The sequence below is a fragment of the Spermophilus citellus genome (assembly GCF_964194105.1).
Source record: "Spermophilus citellus genome assembly, chromosome: 3".
NCBI classification, from domain to species: domain Eukaryota; kingdom Metazoa; phylum Chordata; class Mammalia; order Rodentia; family Sciuridae; genus Spermophilus; species Spermophilus citellus.
Window position 1 is genome coordinate 18,450,559 of NC_138184.1, and position 19,191 is coordinate 18,469,749.

Here is a 19,191-nt window from a genome sequence, read left to right on the forward strand (position 1 = left end):
AGTTGGGAGTTGCCACATAGGAATCAAGTACCCTTTAGCCTTGAGTGATGAGAACGTGGAGATGTGGCAAGCCAGCCATGGGCTGTGTGTGTGTGAACTATGAGCACTGAGTGCACAAAGTGGACTGAACCGACGTTGCCCCTCTGTTTAGGTGGGCCTCGCTCTGCTTATGATCCCCACACGGCTCATGAGATGGTCATGGCCTTCCTAGATGTCAGTCTGCTGACAGCTGACATCACGAAACTAGACTCAACCCCCTGAAACCTGACCCCTTGCCTCAATTGAATGGCTTCTCCCCAATAAAAGGGTTCAGCACATGCTCCTCTCTCTGTCTTTTCACGGACCCCTAAGGTAAGAGGAGCCATCGTAACACCCAAAGGAAAAGTATTTCTCTGTCTCTGTGTGATTATTTCGTGCCAGCCAGGTTCACCTGGAGTGACCTTAAGTTTTAGTCATGGAATATGACACCCAGCCCTTTTTAATTTTATTTTCAGAGAGGGGTCTCCCTAAGTTGCCCAGGTTGGCCTTGACTTTGTGATCCTCCTGCATCAGCCTCCTGAGTAGCTGGGAGTACCAATATGTGTGCCAACTATGCCTAGTGTGAAAATAATTTTAACAATATAATTTTTTTATATTGTACTGGGGATGGAACCCAGAGGGTCTTTACTACTGAGCTACATCCCCACCCCTTTTTGTTTTTTATCTTGAGACAAGATCTTGTTAAATTCCAAAGGCTGGCCTTAAACCTGCAATCTTCTTGTCTCACCCTCCCAAATTGCTTGGGATTACATGCAAGTGTCACCATTCTTGGCTTAATTTTAGCAATATAACTTAACTTGGTATATTCAAAATATAATTTCCAAATGTAATTAGTATAAAAGTTATTGAAATAGTTCACATTATTTTTCTATTAATAAGTCTTTGAAATTTGATGTATATTTTATACTTGGGGAGTACATTTCAATTTAGGCACTTAGTATTAGTCAGAAATACCTGTATTCACATTTTGTAAAATTTTGAGTTGAAAAAGTAGATTTAGCTGAGTGTGGTGGCATTGTCTATAATCTCAGTGGGGCAGGAAGCAAGTACAAGGCCAGCTCCAGGAATTTAGTGAGTTTTTTTTAATCTTAGAGATCTTGTCTCAAAATAAAAAGAAATAAAAAGGGCTCAGTGGTTAAGCACCCCTGGGTTTAATCCAAAAAAAAAAAGAAAAAGTAGATTTACATACTAAAGTTGTTACAAACATACTTAAAAGTTTACTGATAAATGAAATAAGTTTTAAAATTTAATTTACATAAAATTTTAAATTAAATTCATTTGCATTAGCAACATTTCAAGTGTACAACAGCCATCTGTGGTTACTATCTATCATTTTGGACATCTCAAGTCTAACCTCTTAGAAAAAGTGAGACTTGAGGATTATCAGCCCAATTCTCTATTTAACAAGGAAAAAAATTAAGGTACTGTGACTGAGGGTGTAGCTCAGTAATGGAGTGCTTGCCTAGCATGTACGAGGCCCTGGGCTTAATCCCCAACCAAAAAAAAAAAGAAAGAAAGAAAAGAAACTTAACAGGGGGAAAAGACTAGTCCAAAGTCATGCTGGGAAGGATATTAGGAATTAAGGAAGCTGAATTCTGGCTTTGCCTCTATCCCTATTATCAGAGTGACTATGGAAAATTTTAATGCATGGAACTTTCCATGAATGGGAATTGCTCTTGCCTGCCTCCCACAGGGGATTTGTGAGGATGAAATTGAATAATAGATACAAAAGAGGTGTGTAGATATGGAGAATACCATATGTAAGAGATCTTCACTTCAGAATCTTTTTCACTCATCATGCCTCTACTTCTTGTGACTAGATGAGGGTTAGCCAATCAGGAAGTCATGCTTCAAACAACTATAAGATGATAATTAATATCACCCATTGGACTAATCATAATAATTATTGATGATGAACATCATGCCAGTTAGATTATGATGAATTCCTTGAGGACAAGAATTGTCTTATACTTCTTGATCTTCTCTCCTGAGGTAAGAGCAACCCTGGCTCTTGGAGATCTGCCCTTGGTGACTGCTGTCCAATCTCCCATCTAGGTTTTTAAGATGATCGAAGAGCGCCCCACACATGCCATCACTGTGCGTGTTTCCTACTTGGAAATCTATAATGAGAGCCTGTTTGATCTCCTGTCTACTCTGCCCTATGTTGGACCTTCAGTCACACCAATGACCATTGTGGAAAATCCTCAGGGGGTCTTCATTAAGGGCTTGTCAGTCCACCTCACAAGTCAGGAGGAGGATGCATTTAGTCTCCTTTTTGAGGTGAGATGATCAAGTCAAAGGGCTCCTTTCCTTTCCTGGCCAACCTTTCCCTCCCACTCCCTCCCTCCTCCATCTTTAGTTTTCTACTTATTTTGAAAATAAATATATTAATATATGCAAATCCAGTCAGAACTAAATAATATGAATAAAAAAGTTAACTTATAAACTTATTCCCTTAAGGCAACAGTAGTGTATATTTTAGTTTATTTCCTTCCAGCCTTTTTTCCTGGGGCAGTTTTTTTTCTTTACAGAGTTGAAATTATTTGTGTTTTCTCTCTCACCCTGTCTTTCTCTTTAGTTAACATTAAATTGTGAGCCCTTATAACATAGAAAAAATAAGGATAAACATTTTCAGCTAGGCATGGTGGTGAATACCTGTAATCCCAGATACTTGGGAGGTTGAGGTACAAGGATCATAAGTTCAAGGCCATCCTGGGCAACTTAGACTATGTCTTAAAATAAAAATATAAATAAAGCCAGGTGCAGTGGCCCACACCTGTAATCCCAGTGACTTTGGGAGGCTGAGGCAGGAGGATTGCAAGTTCTATACCAGCCTGGACAACATAGACCCAGACTCAAAATAAGGGCTAGGAATGTAGGTCAGTGGTAGAATGCTTGCCTAGCATGTTTGAGTCCCTAAGTTCAGTTCTCAGGACTAGAAAACAAACAAAATTCTTACTATAAAAATGCTCTTACAGCCAGACAGGGTGGTGCTCACCTGAAAGGACGATCACAATTTTCTTTTAAGTTGTAGATGGACACAACACCTTTATTTAATTTATGTATTTTATTTTATGTGGTGCTGAGGATTGAACCCAAGGCCTCACACATGCCACACCCCCAGCCCCAAGGATCACAATTTTTTTTTTTTTTTTTTTTGGTACCCGGGATTGAACTCAGTGGCACTTAACCACTGAGCCACATTCCTAGCCCCTTTTTTTTTTTTTAATTTTTTTTAGTTATAGTTGGACACTATCTTTATTTATTTTTATGTGGTGCTGAGGATCGAACCCAGTGCTTCACATGTGCGAGGCGGGCACTCTATCACTGAGCTACAGTCCCAGCCCCCTAGCCCTTATTTGTTATTGTTTTTTAAAATTTTCTTTTTAGTTGTAGATGGACATTATACCTCTGTTTTATTTTTATGTAGCGCTAAGGATCAAACCCAGTGCCTTCCACATGTGAGACGAGTACTCTATAAGTAAGCTACAACCCCAGTGCCCCAGGCCTATTTTGTATTTTATTTAGAGACCGGGTATCACTGAATTGCTTAGCGCTTCTCTAAGTTGCTGAGGCTGGCTTTGAACTCAGGATCCTACTGCCTCAGGCTCCTGAGCCAGTAGGACTACAGACAAGCTCCACCATTCTGGGCCCAGAATCACAAATTTGAGGCCAGCCTTAGCACCCTAGTGAAGTTCTGTCTCAAAATAAAACACGAAAAAAAGCTGGGAGGGCTGGGGATGTGGCTCAAGTGGTAGCACGCTCGCCTGGCATGCGTGCGGCCCGGGTTCGATCCTCAGCACCACATACCAACAAAGATGTTGTGTCCGCCGAGAACTAAAAAAATAAATAAATATTAAAAATTCTCTCTCTCTCTCTCTCTCTCTCTCTCTCTCTCTCTCTCTCTCTCTCTCTCCTCTCTCTCTTTAAAAAAAAAAAAAAAAAAAAAGCTGGGATTCCCCAGATTCAATCCCCAGTAATCAAAAAAGTGTATGTTATTCTTTTAAAAGTCATATAGGCTTGAACTCATACATTACTGGTGAAAATGTGAAATGATACAGCCAGTTTGACAGTTTCCTAAAAAAAGTTAAACATATAAAAAATAAAATAAAATTTTAAATGAGACAAAAACCAAAAACCACAAAAAAGTTAAATATCAGGGTGTTTGTTTTTTTTTTTTTTTGTTTGTGGTACAGGTGAATTGAACACAAGGCTCACACATGCTAGGCAAGAGCTCTACCACTGAGCTCCCATCTCCAATCCTAAACATGAATTTTATTACAGGACTTAGCAATTCTGTTCCTAGGTATCTACCCACAAGAAATGAAAGCATATGTACATTCAAAGAGTTATATGCATATGTTCCTAGCAGCATTATTCATAATAGCCAAAAGCTGGAAATAACGAAAACACTGTCAACTGGTGAATGGATAAACAAAATGTGGTACATCCATCCATACAATGGAAAACTACCTAGCAATAAAAAGAAACGGAGTGCTGATATGTACTACAACATGGATAAGCCTCAAACATGCTGAGTGAAAGAAGTCAATCACAAAGACCACATTATTAAATGATTTCATTCACATGAAATGTCCAGAACAGTCACATCTATAAAGACAGAAAGCAGAACAGCGGTTGCTTTGAGGAGAGAGTGGGAAGTAATTGCAAATAGGCCCCAGGGAGCTGGGGGGTTGATGATGCAGCATTTCTAAAATAGGATGGTGATGATGGTGGCACAATTCTGTAAACTTAAGAAAAATCACCAAATTGTTTAGTTAAAATAGTAGATTTTGTGGTTTTTAAATTATAATAAGGACTGGGGTTGTAGCTCAGTGGTTGAGTGCTTGCCTAGCATGTGTGAGGCACTGAGTTCTTTTCTCAGTGTCACACATAAATAAGTAAAATAAAGGTCCATCAACAACTATAAATATATATACAACAACTATATATATATATCAACAACTATAAATATATAAACATATATATGTACATTATATATATGTTATTATAATCCGTAAAACTGCTTTGAAAAAAAAAAAAAGTGAAAGTCACATAAGTGTCCTCTGGGTGATTTATGCCTGAATCCCTTGAGTCTACCAAGAAGAAAAAGCCTCCCTGGTGGCAGCAATGGGGCATTCTTGTTGTTCCTGACATTTCGTTTTGAAGAATGATGTTTGCTGTAAGTTTCCAGTGACTATAATAAAAGTTAAAAAGGTCAAAACTTTTGGAAAGTTTTTAAACATGAATAAGAATTCATATTCATACCCCTTAGAAGTAGCCACCATTTTGACTAATAAGATAATCATTAGCTTGGTCTTTTTTTTTTTTTTAATTGGGGATTGAACCCAGGGATGCTCTGCCACAGAGCTACATCTCCAGCCTTTTTATTTTTAATTTTGAGACAGGGTTTCTCTTAGTTGCTTAGGACCTCACGAAGTTGCTGAGGCTGGCCTTGAACTTGGGATCCTCGTGCCTCAGCCTTTGGAGTCACTGGGATTACAGGCCTGTGCTGCCTGGTTACTTACCATTCTTGAAAGTATGTTAGCCTGGATCCTCTAAGAAGCAGATGCCAAGATGGGATTAAATATGCAAAAAATGTTATTAGGGAAATCCCTGAGTCAAGGAATAGGAAGGGTAAGGCTGGAGGGATCCTGCAGACTATCTTCCAGCTCTTCTCATGCAAAAGGCAAGAACTGCCATGTATATAAGGAATGTTCAGCGAGGCTATTGGGGGCCTTGAACCAAAGTTGGCCCCAAAAGAATGGATATATATTAATATTCATGTTACACTCAGTCCTTTCTTGGAAGCAGTCCATAAGAGCATAGTGTTTTGATTTCCTAGTGCTGCATAACAAATGACCACAAAATTAATAGCTTAAAATAACATACATAGCCGGGTGCGGTGGTGCATGCCTGTAATCCCAGCGGCTTGGGAGACTGAGGCAGGAGAATCGCAAGTTCAAAGCCAGCCTCAGCAAAAGAGAGGTACTAAGCAACTCAGTGAGACCCTGTCTCTAAATAAAATCCAAAACAGGGCTGGGGATGTGGCTCAGTTGTTGAGTGGCCCTGAGTTCAATGCCCAGTACCAAAAAAAAAAAAAAAAAAAAAAAAAAAACACCACATTTATCATCTCACAGTTTCTGTGGATCAGGTGCCTAGGTTTAGCAAGGATAGGTCCTTTGCAGGGTCTCATCAAGGTGTTATTGACTGGGCTTTTTGTTTTTTAGGGTCCTCTTCTGAGCTTATATGGCTGTGGGCAGAATTCATTTCCATGAAGTTCTAGAACTGAGATCCCATTGGTGTAAACTGGTGGCTGTCCACAGCTCCAAGAGTCTGCTCACAGTTGATTGTCATGTGGCTTTTTCATTGGGGTCTTCCTAGGACCCTCAAGATATAGCGACTTTCTTCCTCAAGGTCAATTGCAGAAAGTTTTTCAAGGCTCTCCTGATTAGGTCAGGTCTTCCCAGGATAATCTCCTTTTGATTTATTTTAAATCAGCAAATCTCTTCACCTTTATCATAGTCTGTGGTTTAGAAGCAAGCTACAAGATCAAGGAGATGGGGCTGTATACAGAGGCACAGTTGATTGGCAATAACACATGGCTTCCATGAAAACATGGTGGTAGATTTCAGAGCCTAGCAGCTGAGGGGCTCAGTAAGTTTTGCTCCTTATGGAAGAAGAGCTGTGAGATGCTTTTTTAAATCTCCAGGTGGAGATTGAATCTCCAGGGCACTTTACCACTGAGCTCTATCCTCAGCCCTTTTTATTTTTTATTTTAAGCCAGGGTTTCTTATGATCCTCCTGCCTCAGTCTCCCAAGCTGCTAGCATTTTTGGTATGCACCACCATGCCCAGTTTGTTAGATACATTCTTGTGAGCAACACAAAAAAAGTAATTTTTGTGTGTGGTTGCTTTAAAAAGTTTATTTTAGCTTTTTTTTTTTTCCTGCAGTCTCACTATAAATGATGTGATTTGTAAAAACTTTTTTTTTTGTCATATTAGGAATTTATTGGTTCTCCTGAACCTGTGTATTGTTAATTTTTATTATTTGGGGGAAATTTTTCAGCCTTTCTCTGTTCAATAAAATTTTTTTCATTCTCTTATTCATATTCTTCTTAATTCTAACATAAGACCTCACACCAATCCTCTACGGCTCTCACTCCATTTTTTCTATCATTTTGTCTGACCCCCCCACCACACACAATACTAGGGATTGAACCCAGAGGTACTGTACCACTGAGCTACATCCCCAGTCCTTTTTATTTTGAGACAAGGTCTCACTAAGTTTCAGAGGCTGGCCTGGAACTTGTGATCAATCTCCTTGTGCTAACCTCCTGAGTCACTGGGATTATAGTCATATACCACCATGTCTGGCTATGATGCATTTTTGATAACTTTGTGATCTTGCTTTTAGTTAACTAATTCTGTCTTCTTCTTGTCTAATCTGCTGTCAATCATATCCACTAAGTTTTTAATTTTGGATATTGTGGGTAGGGTTTGTTTCTAGGAGTTTTATTTAGTTCAAAAGTGCTATGTCTTTATAAGATCATATGTCTTTATTTATGTCTATATAATTTTCTCACATAAAGATAATTTTAAACTTGTTATTTCTTTTTTTGTTTATTTATTTAAACATGGTAAATATAATTATTTAATTTTTGATATTTTCAGTGACTGAAGTCTGTAGGATTTTCCACTTATTCACTTTTACAGTTTTTTTTTAATATTTATTTTTTAGTTGTAGTTGGACATAATACCTTTATTTTATTTATTTTTATGTGGTGCAGAGGATCGAACCTAGGCCTCACACGCACTAGGTGAACGCTCTGCCACTGAGCCATAATCCCAGCCCCTACATTTTTTTTTATAGTTATAGATGAGCAGCATGCCTTTATTTATTTTTGTATGTGGTGCTAAGGTTTGAACCCAGTGCCTCACACATGCTAGGTAAGTGCTCTGCCACTGAGCTATAGCCTCAGCCCTACAATTTTTTTAATATTTATTTTTAGTTGTAGTTGTACCCAATACCTTTATTTTATTTATTTACTTTTATGTGGTGCTGAGGATCGAACCCAGGGCCTCTCATGTGCTAGATAAACGCTCTATCACTGAGCCACAACCTCTACCCCACTTTTACAATTTCTTATTTTCTTGTATGCCTATTTATCTTTGTGTGCTAGTTATTGCTATTGGAAAATTATTTGTGGAAATTTCCCACTGGCCTAAGAAGAATGTGCATTCCAAAGAGAGATTTTGAATTTGCTTCTATCAGAGCCTGTGGGGACAATATCATCCAGGGACTACCTTAGCTTTAGGTTCTCTGGCCCACCGGACTGGGCCACAACTTCTCAGGGGAGGTTTATTTATTTATTGCTTTTCTTTCCCCTTTCTTCTTTGTCCATTTATAAAATGCTTCTCCATATTATTGTAGAGTTGACTGTTGGGGTAGATTGTTTGATTTCTCTCTTGCCCGGAGGGTAGAGTCTTTGGAGTGTCAGCTTAATGTATATGTGTTTGGATTGGTTGGAGGTCTTCTCTATGATTCTTCTTCTTGGGCCAAGTGCAGGCTTTGATTGTTTTTTCCCCTTACCCAGTGAAGCTGTTGTTGAGGTTTTCTAGTATGGACAAATATCCTTAGGACAAAAAACAACCTTAGTGCTCTGATCCTATCATTACTTCTCTGGGAACAGGATTCTCCCAGAATTAACCCTGTCAGTTTTCTACCAACTTGTCAGCTTTCACATTTTAAAGATGATGTTAGGGTTATTTTTATCAAGCACCTTTTTTATAGGAGGATTTGTCTATATAATGTAGTCTGCTGTTATTGGAGATAGAACTCATCCTCATTGAAAGGCATAGATTTTGAGACTTATTTTTTTCCTCATCATTTTGAAGGTGGTATTTCCCTTTCTTCAGCTTCCATAGGTGCTCTTGAGAAGCCAGCTTTTAGTCTACCTGCTGTTCCTTTGTGAGCAATTTCTCTTTTCTTCCTGGCAGCATTCAGATCTTTGGCATTAGGTAGTTTCCCTCTGATGAAGGTATTGTGCAGGTTTTGTTTTGTTGAGGGGTACTGGGGATTGAACTCAGAGGCACTTGACAACTAAGCCACATCCCCAGCCCTATTTTGTATTTTATTTAGAGACTGGGTCTCACTGAGTTGCTTAGAGTTGCTTAGCACCTTGCCGTTGCCAAGGCTGGCTTTGAACTCATGATCTTTCTGTTTCAGACTCCCAAGCTGCTGGGATTACAGGCATGCACCACTGCACCTGGCACCCGTGCAGGTTTTTAAAGTGTCCTCCTTGCAATTTGTTATGCTTCATGAAGCTGTGGATTCATGTCTTTCCTATCACAGAAAAGATCTCAGCAATAATTCTTTTGAGTGTCAGTGTCCATTTTTATCTTAGTTATCTCCTGGAATTCTGATTAGGTACACTTGTCTTCTTACTTTATCCTTCATATCTCTTTCTCTCTCTTTCTCTCTCTTTTTTTTTTTTTTTTTTTTTTTTTTGTGATACTGGAAATTGAACCCAGGGCCTCACATGTTAGGCAAGCACTCTCCCACTGAGCTATATCCCCAGCCCTTTTTGTTTTATCTCAGACATGTTTCATTGCACCCAGCCACATGTCTTTTTCTTGTTATCTATTCTTTTGTCTCTCTGTGATTCTTTCTTGGTAATCCCTTCAGATTTATTTTCTAGTTTCCTAGTTCTCTCTTCAGTAGATTAATATCTAATCTTCTCTTTAGGATCAGGTACTATATTTTCTCATTTCCAAAAATTCTATTCTGTCTTAGGACATGTCAAGAAAAATTTGCAAGAAGAAATTTATGCCTTAAAATTCAGACTGAAATCACTTCATTGGGTGTTAGCAGATTTGAAAGTTTAGTTATATGCAAATTTGGGGAGCAGTATAAACCTTGAATGTAATGAAAGTTAAACATTTTATAATACTTTAAAAAATATGTTTAACAGGGCCTGGGGGTATAGCTCAGTAGTAGAGTGCTTGTCTGATATTTGTAAGATCATGGGTTCAATCCTTAGCCCCAAAAAAGAAAATTGCTTAATAAACTTAAATATGGTTTAAAATTAAAAGTTTTATTTTGTTCTTTTTTAACCCTACTAGTTATTTTTGAGAGAATTTTATTCATTTCTCATGTTTTGATTCCCTTTGTTAATCTAAAAAAGAAGTCAAATAATCAGAGATTCTCCAAAGAAGAATGACTTTTGGAGGGGGAGAATGATAGAGTGCTCTAAGGGAATACACATACCATAGTAAACCATGGACATACTTGGAGAGATGGAAGTTGGGATAGGGCTGGTAGCCCAATGGTAGAACACTTGTGAAGTTCCTGGGTTTGTTTCCCATGCACTGCAAAAGCAAACACAAAACAAAATAAATCAGGAAGTTGAGGCAAAGGGAAGGTTGTTTTGTTTGTGTGTGTTGTGGGGGGGCAGTGCCTCCCTTGTGCTAGAGATTGAACCCCAGGTGCCTCCTTCCTGCTAAGCATGTGCTTTACCCCCAGTCTGCTTTTACTCTGGAATATGAACAAATTCTCTCTTGGAAAAAGATAAGATCTTGATCCTGGAATGTAAAAACTTAGTTCTGAGAAAGAAAGATTTTATCACCCTTTGAGTGGGAACAGATGGCTTGGGTTGGTAGGTTCCAGGTCTTCCTCTCCTAGAATGTGAAGAGCAAAGGGCTGTAGAAGAAAAGGAAACATCTCAGTTTCCTACCTCAGCACAACAGGGAGATGTACAGAGAGGACTGTCTATCAGTAACAGTCTGCAGGTGCCCAGGGCAGTAAGAATCTTGGTTCTTGCTTATAATCCTTAGATTCCTGCTTTGAGTCTGGTCCCTGGCAGTTATTCAAAAGGAAGTTTCTTGCTTTCTCAGGCAGTTATTCAAAAGTAGTCTTAAACTGCCCATCACCTTCATGTATTTGGCAGGAGGATTTCTAGATATTTAGTCTATTATATTGCCAAAAATAGAAGCCTCTGTCTTGTTTGGGGCTAAAATACAGTACAACAAGTATATAGAACTTGGAATTAGGGAACCTGGGCTTAAGTTTAGGTTTCTTTACAGCTATAAAGGCTAGTTGTGAGCAAATCATTAATCTCTCATAGTCTCGTAATCTTACTTTGCTCATCTGTTGTAGTGTAGATACTGATAGTACTTATCTCAAAAGGTTCTGAGAATCAGGACCGGGCACCCTGAACACTCACTGCAGTGCCTTTTACACAATAGGTCTCAGTGGATGCTGCTCCGTGTATGATTAACGTTGCTCTAGCACTCACTGGATGTAGACATAAATATAGGCACTTTGTTAATAGCAATAATTTCCTCAAACCTTGATGCCTTCCAGGACCATGTCCTTGCTGAGCTCTGGTGGTGACAGGACAAATGCAAGGCCTAAAGAAGCTCACTCTGAGATGGGCAAGAGAGTGGGAAAAACCTACAACAACTATAGCACAGTGTGAGCCCTATTCCAGGAATGACAGTCACCCCAGTGGATGCAGGGCAGGGTCAGTCAGCAGAAGACTCTGCATGGAGGAAATGGTACTTTCTCTGGCCCTTTGCTAAATAAGAGCCAGGAAGTTAAGGGGAAAAGTGTACTTGAGAAGAAGGGGCCTGACAAATAAAGGTGAAATAAGCCAATGTCACTGGATTTGTACAAAAGGTAAACAGAAGATGCATTGCCATAGGGGTCCACCAGACTCACTCCTCAACAGGGGAAAGCCCCTCTCCCCAGATGCCCATGGCAGCACTGCTTGGGGCTTGTTCACTTCTCAGGTGTCTTTTAGGAGACAGGAATTCATTCTGTAAGGAGTTTTTTTTCTCTAAATACAACCATTTCTGCTATTATATCCCCTTGTAAATGTATTCTGGTTTTAGTGTCCAATCCTATGAATTAAGGATAAGGGCTGACTGTCCCTTTAAAAATATAAATTATTGCCAGGCTCAGTGGCTTATGCCTATAATCCCAGTAACTTGAGGGTGGCTGAGGCAGGAGGATCACAAGTGCAAAGCCAGCCTCAGAAACTTAATGAGGACCAAAGCAACTCAATGAGACCCTGTCTTTAATAAAATATAAAAAAGTGCTGGGGATGTGGCTCAGTGGTTAAGTGCCCCTGGATTCAATCCCTGGTAACAAACACATACATGTTTACCGCACGCACGTGCGCGCGCGCGCGCACACACACACACCTAAATTACTTATTTTTCCTATATTTAAGAAGTACAGTAGTACCCCTTTATGCATTAGAGATACATTCCAAGACCCCCCAGTGGATATCTGAAAACTCAGATAGTACTGAACCCTATATACACTATGTGTTTTTCTTATCCAAATAGACCTATGATAATTTATAAATTTATTTAATTTATAGATTAGGTACAACAAGTGATTAGTTAACAATCACTAATAATAAAACAAAACAATTATAGTGATACACTATAATAAAAGTTATTTAAAACTTGTGAATAGTTTATTTCTGGAATTTTCTATTTAATATTTTCAGACCTCAGTTGACTATAGGTAACTGAAACCATAGAGAGTAAAACCATGAATAAAAATAGATCATGTAATACATGTTTACTGTAAAAAATATGAAATACAAATGGTAGGGAAAAAATCCTATAAACCCCAACTCGACTATAAACCCCAAAACAACTATTTTTAACATCTTTTTTGAAATTTTTTTTAGAGCTAGGCATGGTGGCATACACCTATAATCCCAGCTGCTCAGGAGGCTGAGGCAGAAGGATCACAAATTCAAAGCCAGCATCAGCAATTTAGGAGGCCCTAAGCAATTCAATGAGACCATGTCTCTAAATAAAATACAAAAAAAGGGCTGGGATGTGGCTCAGTGGTTGAATGCCCCTTAGTTTAATCCCGGTACTAAAAAAAAAAAAAAAAGTTGTAGATGGACACAATATCTTTATTTTATTTATTTTTATATGGTGCTGGGAATCCAACCCATTGCCTCATATGTGCTAGGCAAGCACTCTACCACTGAGCTATAACCCCAGCCCTATTTTTAACATCTTGGTAGCAAATTCTTCTTATTTTGTCTGTAAATGTTTTTGTATCCTTTAGATCATACCATAGTGTGATTTTAGACTCTGCATTTCTCAGGTATTAAAAAACGTGTTAGCATTTTCCTGAATGCCTAATATTCTATTGTACTGATTGATCTCTGATTGTTGGATGTGCAGGTTGATTCCAATTCAATATTCATGAACATTTTAAGGCTCTTTTTTTTTTTCAGTTGTAAATGGACACAGTACCTTTATTTTATTTATTTATTTTATGTGGTGCTAAGGCTCAAACCCAGTACCTCACACATGCTAGGCAAATGCTGTACCACTGAGCTACAATTCCAGCCCCCATTTTTTTGTTGGGGGGGTACCAGGGATTTAACTTAGGGGAACTTGACCACTGAGCCACATCTCCAGCCCTATTTTGTATTTTATTGGAGACAGGGTCTCACTGAGTTGCTTAGCATCTTGCTAAAATTGCTGAGGCTGGCTTTGAACTCCCGATCCTCCTGCCTCCACCTCCAGAGCTGCTGGGATTATAGGTGTGCACCACTGCGCCCAGCCTCCAGCCCCCATTTTAAGGCTCTTGATTCTTATTGTCACCTTGCTTTTCAGAGAGCAATACCAATTTGCACATCTCTAGCACAGGTAAAAGTATAGGTCTAGACTCCAATTTCTCTCCTTTTTACTAGTTTATAAAAGAGGTTTTTCTGGAAGTCCCAACTGATTACAGTGATATGAGATCACTTGTGTAGCTATTGGTATAATTGAAAGAGTTATTGGAATGCCTTGTTATTTTCACTTTTCAGTATGTGTACGTTTCCCTTCCTCTTCAGGGAGAGACCAACAGGATTATAGCTTCCCACACGATGAACAAAAACTCATCCAGGTCACACTGCATTTTCACCATCTACATGGAGGTGGGTGCACCTCTGAATAGCTTGGGAAGGGCAGTCAATTCCCCTGGGAACTGTCTGGTCAGATGCTCCTCCCTGGGACCATCAAACTTCTGTTTGGATGTTTTTTGTAGGCGCATTCCCGGACCTTATCAGATGAAAAGTATGTTACTTCCAAAATTAACTTGGTGGATCTGGCAGGCTCAGAGAGGCTGGGGAAGTCTGGGGTAAGTGAGAGGAGCAAGAGGTTCCTTTTCAGCCAGACGTGGGACCTGTGTCTGGCCCAGTGCCTGTGCATATGGACTGTCCCTCACTGGGATATAAGGGCATGGTCCTGAGCCAGGTGAAGTACAGCACATCCATCTGCTTGCTGGAGGAACAGAATTAGTACAGGTGGAATGGCTGCTACAGAGGGGTAATTCGGCTCCATGGGATTTTTCTGAACCTTAAATGAAATGATAGCCCCTAAATTATTAGCAAGGTGCCTGGCTCAGTAAACACTCCATTTTAGTATAGTGTTTCTCTATGTATGAATATAAATATTTACATGAGTGTCTGCATGAGTATTACATTTTGAGTAAATATTCATATGAGTGTATTAACACAAGTATTCACAAGAGTATTCCACATGCGTATTCACATGTTGCTTTGTATTGGTGTTTGTGTGAATGCTCACAAGGTTACTTGCTTGGCTCTCTGTATAAGTATTCCCATGTGCATTTATGTTAGTGCAAATCTTTGAATTATTTATATGAATATTCATGTAAGTATTCATATTTTTTGTGAACATTCACATGAATGTTGTCTTAAGTTCCTGAGTATTACCATTATTAGCCCCAGATGGAATACAACTCCACAACATTGAGGGAAGACCCTGGTTCTGGGAAGGAGGTTTTAGCCTGCCTGTTAACATGCAGTATCACCCCAAACCAGGAGGGCAGCCATTCTTAGTGTGTAGAGGGCAGCCATTCTTAGCCATTCCCTCTCAAGTAGAACTGCCTTTGCTTTGTAGTCTGAGGGTCGAGTTCTGAAGGAAGCCACCTACATCAACAAGTCGCTGTCTTTCCTGGAGCAAGCCATCATTGCCCTTGGGGACCATAAGCGGGACCACATCCCTTTCCGACAGTGCAAGCTCACTCATGCCCTGAAGGACTCCTTAGGTGAGAATGTGATTGGTGCCCAGAAAGGAGGATTTGTGTCCCAGGGAGGGCAGGCCTGGCACATCTCACTGTGGATTTTAGAACTGCTCCCTCACAGGGGCATGAACTTACCCACAGCCCTCTCACCGTGACTTTAGACACACCTGAAAAAGCAGAATCAAACCCTCTTGCATCCAGCACATGCCATTGCGATTCACTTCTCAGAACCTTTACTTAAGATTTTGCCTCTGCTGGGAATACCTTGTCCTTTTCCCTTGTTCCTAAACCAGAATCTTTCATGGTCTCAAAGACCAGGGTGAGGACCTCACCCATCATGTCCTTCCTTCCCCTTGCAGCCGCCTGGGCAGAGCAGTGGGACCTATGTCTTGTCATTCCCATGGTCCTCAGGCCTTTGTGTTGGGCCTAAGGACACAGTCACTGTTTTCTGATTGTTAGGTGAGTGATGTCCTGAGTGGAACCCTGGCTCACACCCTCTATCCTGACCCTGTCCCCTTCCCCTGCCCACTGCTGTCTACTGTTCTCTCTTGGCTCCTCTTTTAGGTACATCTGATGGCCTCTTTCTGTCCCTCAGCATTATACAGGCTTAGGTTGTCTTATCTGACTCTTAGTTTGGGCTGATAAAACAAAATACCATAAACTGAGTAATTTAAACAATAAACATATTTCTCATAGTTTTAGAGGCTGGAAGATCAAGGTGCTGGCTTATTTGATTCCTGATCAGGGTCCTCTTCTTGGCTTACAAATGGCCACCTTCTGGCTACATCTTCACACAGAGTGTTCTAATCTCTTTTCTTATAAGAACAATAATCCCGATATAGTAGCCCCACCTCTTCTAAATCTAATTATCTCCCAAAGTCCCTACCTCCAAATACTGTCACACAGGTACTTGGAGATTGGACTTTGAGGATTAGGGCTTCAACATATGAATTTTGTGGAGATACAAACATGCAGTCCATAACAGAACCCCACCAGCCCCAAGGAAGTCTCCTAGCAGAAGATCCACATGATTCATGCCCTTCTGTGTCTTTCTACAGGGGGAAACTGCAATATGGTCCTTGTGACAAACATCTATGGAGAAGCCGCCCAGTTGGAAGAAACGGTACGTAAAGACAGCCACTGCAGGCTGGGGTTGTGGCTCAGTGGTAGAGCACTTGCCTAGCATGTTTTGAGGCACTGGGTTTGATCCTTAGCACCACATATAAATAAATAAAATAAAGGTCCATTGACATCTAAAAAAAAAAAAAAGTCCGTGCAACTAGACTGGAGTCCCTCTTCATGAGTGCCAGAACTGGGTAAAACTGGCTCCTGATTGGCTCAGCTGCCACACTAGCCATAGTCATTATCAAGGATCCCAGGGAGGAGTCTGAGCCAAAATTTCCCTGAGGGGCTCAGGCAGGGATCCAAACACCAAGCACTGAACTGTGTTGAGGAAGAGGACAAGGTGGGAGGCTGGCTAGGCAGGAGAGATTATCAAAGGAGGGAAGACAAATGCCTCCTGAGGGGGCTGCTCCTCTGAATTTGGATTGAGAAGGACAGTTGATTGTTCTTTATGATCACACATATTTGAACATCTTGAAAACACTACAGTGTTCCAGGCTATACTTCTAAGATAGGTATTAAGACCTGCCATGTACCAGTGGTAAACAGGGATCAGCTTGGTAGAGATGAGTCATATCACTCTGGCTTTGAGCTTAAGAGTTCCCAGCCCAGGAAGAAAGAAACCATGGCCCTAAGTAATGCGAAAGGCCAAGATGGAGGATCCCTGTAGAGGAGTCCAGGGAAGAAAGAAGGGGGACTTTTCCTGAAGCTATTGGCACTGAACTGGCTGGCGTTTAAGGATTGGTGATAGGATGAGCAGAGGCATTCCTGGCAGAGGTAACAGTGGGACTGAAGGTGTGACCCATGCCAGGAACATCTGGCTCCTGCAGAGGAGGGCTCAGGAAGGAGAGAAAGAAAATTTGCAAGACTGAATGGGACCTGGTCACCAGGCTGAGCACTTGGCTATTCTCCTGTAAGTGGCTGGAGCCACCACAGGGTTTGAGTAGGGAAGAGCTGTGGCTTCATGAAGATTAACCCAGTGGCATGACCCATGTGAGCAGGGGAAGGGAGAGGCTCTTGGGAACCAGAGGCAGAAATAAGGTCCAACATAGTGACTCAGGTGAGTTCACACAGTTGGACCCCTCCAGGCTGGGGTTCCTCCTCTCCTTTGAAGAGCCTCTCATAAATAAGACAGGTCTGGAAGGCCATCACTAGATACGTTACTCTACAAGTGTGAATATTCGGTTGGATGCTGTGGCACATACCTGTATTTCCAGTGACTAAGGAGGCTGAGGCAGGAGGATCACAAGTTCAAGGCCATCCTGGGCAACTTAGGAAGATCCTATCTCAAAATAAAATGACTAGCAGGTGTAACTCAGTAGTAGAGCACCCCTGGGTTCAATCCTCAGTACAGGGGAAAAAAAAGTGTGGATACTTAAGGCAACCCTTTTCATTTAGGTGAAACAGGATGCTATGGGGCAATGCATACCTGCAGGGCCTCCAAGTGGTGTTCACTAGGTACAGTCCTAACTTCCAGGGGGAGTACACCTGCCATGAATCCAGTGCCCTGGGACTTGGGAGGCTGGGGCAAGGAGCTCCAGCTGACGTGCAGGTGCATCCCCAGAGGAAGGCTACAGGCATCTCTTGGTCTCATCTCATAACAAAGCATGGTGAAACCCCAAGGGGAGTCATAAAAAACGGGTCTCTTGGATGCCTCATTAAGAAAGACGTCCTCTGGGCTGGGGTTGGGCTCCGTGGTAGAGCCTGGCATTCGTGAAACCTGGGCTCCATTCCCCAGCACCCCACATACATACTTCTGCACATGCTCTCCATGACAGTGGAAGCCCCCTTTCCACAGCACAGGAAGCACCTCTCCTGGTACCTACAGGGCCTAATGCCCCACCAGTCAGGGTCTCTATCCAGGAGAGCCCACAGACCTATAGGGAGGGCCTCTGGTGTTTGGGACAAAGATATATGAGGGTGTGGAAACTAATCATTCTCTTCTACAAATGTTTTAAAACTATAAAATGTTTCTACCAAGCATATTGTGAAGAATTAAATTTAAAATTAGTGTTCATTGTTTTCTCTAATTAGATGACTAACAGTGGATAAATTTGAAATTTAGAAGAAATAATTTTTTAATAACTGTGACCCTTATGTTTAACAAATATTTTGGTATTGCAGATTTGCTTGTTCCAATAGAAGAATAACAAAAGAAGAAACTATGGAGAAAAATTTTAGGCCATTTTTTTAATATTTAAATTTTATTGTTTTAAACCATAATTGTTCTCAGAACTTCTTTGGAATTTCTAACATTTTTTGGTCATTTAATTTAAGAATGAGAGCCATAATGTTTTGATTTCTAAAGGCAAATTTAATGCAAAGTGGGTAAGATTAAATCCATAGCAAAGTTTTCTATTAAATTTTTTAATAGATTTTTTAAAGCTAATTCTGTCCTAATTGTATTTTGGGGATTAAACAGCAACAAATACTGTAAAAAAAATGTTTCTGGCATGGATTGTGTTACTTTGTGCACCGTCATTGTGTGTGTGTGTATGTGTGTGTGTGTGTAACCACAGCAATGGAGTCATGACTACACTTGGCTGCTGTGCTTAGAATAGGAGGGTCTGATTTGGCCCTTCACAGAATACCATCTCTCACAATAGGGACTTCTGAGGGCTGACATTGTATACTTTGCCACTAAGCCTCCCAGGGATTCTACAAGGCAGGGCTCCCTTCACTTTACAAGGAAGAGGGGAGATCTATCTGAGGTCACACAAGTGGTGAGTGGGAGAGTTCTTAACTACCAGACCCGACAGCCAAGGAAGAATCCTTTCAGTTCTTCCTTGAGGGACCACTTCCTTGACGCAACCCATCCCCTTTCCAAACCTTCCTTATTTCAAGGCCCCCTTGGCGACAGTCAGCCCAGCATGGGATGAGGCTGGAATCTCCATGTCTGCTTCCTGGTGCTTCTGTCTGCTCCTTTCTGCCAAGAAGGAGCACTCCAGCCCTCATCTG

At 40.7% G+C, this 19,191-nt stretch overlaps 2 protein-coding genes across 16 annotated transcripts in view; one reads left to right on the forward strand and one right to left on the reverse strand.

The window, feature by feature from the left end:
• Nucleotides 1–19,191, forward strand: part of KIF9 (kinesin family member 9) — a 60,194-nt gene that overhangs the window by 13,714 nt on the left and 27,289 nt on the right. For 4 of the 5 annotated variants that reach the window (XM_081285244.1, XM_081285242.1, XM_081285241.1 and 1 more), the window contains 5 exons: nt 2,095–2,319; nt 13,916–13,999; nt 14,110–14,202; nt 14,988–15,135; nt 16,170–16,234. In XM_081285244.1, coding sequence (XP_081141370.1) covers nt 2,095–2,319; nt 13,916–13,999; nt 14,110–14,202; nt 14,988–15,135; nt 16,170–16,234 — 615 coding nt within the window. The remainder of the gene's footprint in view (nt 1–2,094; nt 2,320–13,915; nt 14,000–14,109; nt 14,203–14,987; nt 15,136–16,169; nt 16,235–19,191) is intronic. The other variant, XM_081285243.1, reaches the window with a different exon arrangement.
• Nucleotides 1–19,191, reverse strand: part of LOC308644299 (uncharacterized protein) — a gene marked incomplete at its 3' end in the record, with an annotated part of 100,159 nt that overhangs the window by 13,646 nt on the left and 67,322 nt on the right. For 4 of the 11 annotated variants that reach the window (XR_014020946.1, XR_014020947.1, XR_014020949.1 and 1 more), the window contains 2 exons: nt 10,309–10,409; nt 4,554–4,650 (listed from right to left, as the gene is read on the reverse strand). Coding sequence is in view for 2 of the 11 variants with exons in the window: in XM_081285252.1 (XP_081141378.1) it covers nt 10,212–10,409 (198 nt within the window). Of the gene's footprint in view, nt 1–2,998; nt 3,038–4,553; nt 4,651–10,174; nt 10,410–19,191 lie in introns of those variants that run through there. The other 7 variants (XR_014020950.1, XR_014020953.1, XR_014020948.1 and 4 more) reach the window with 4 other exon arrangements.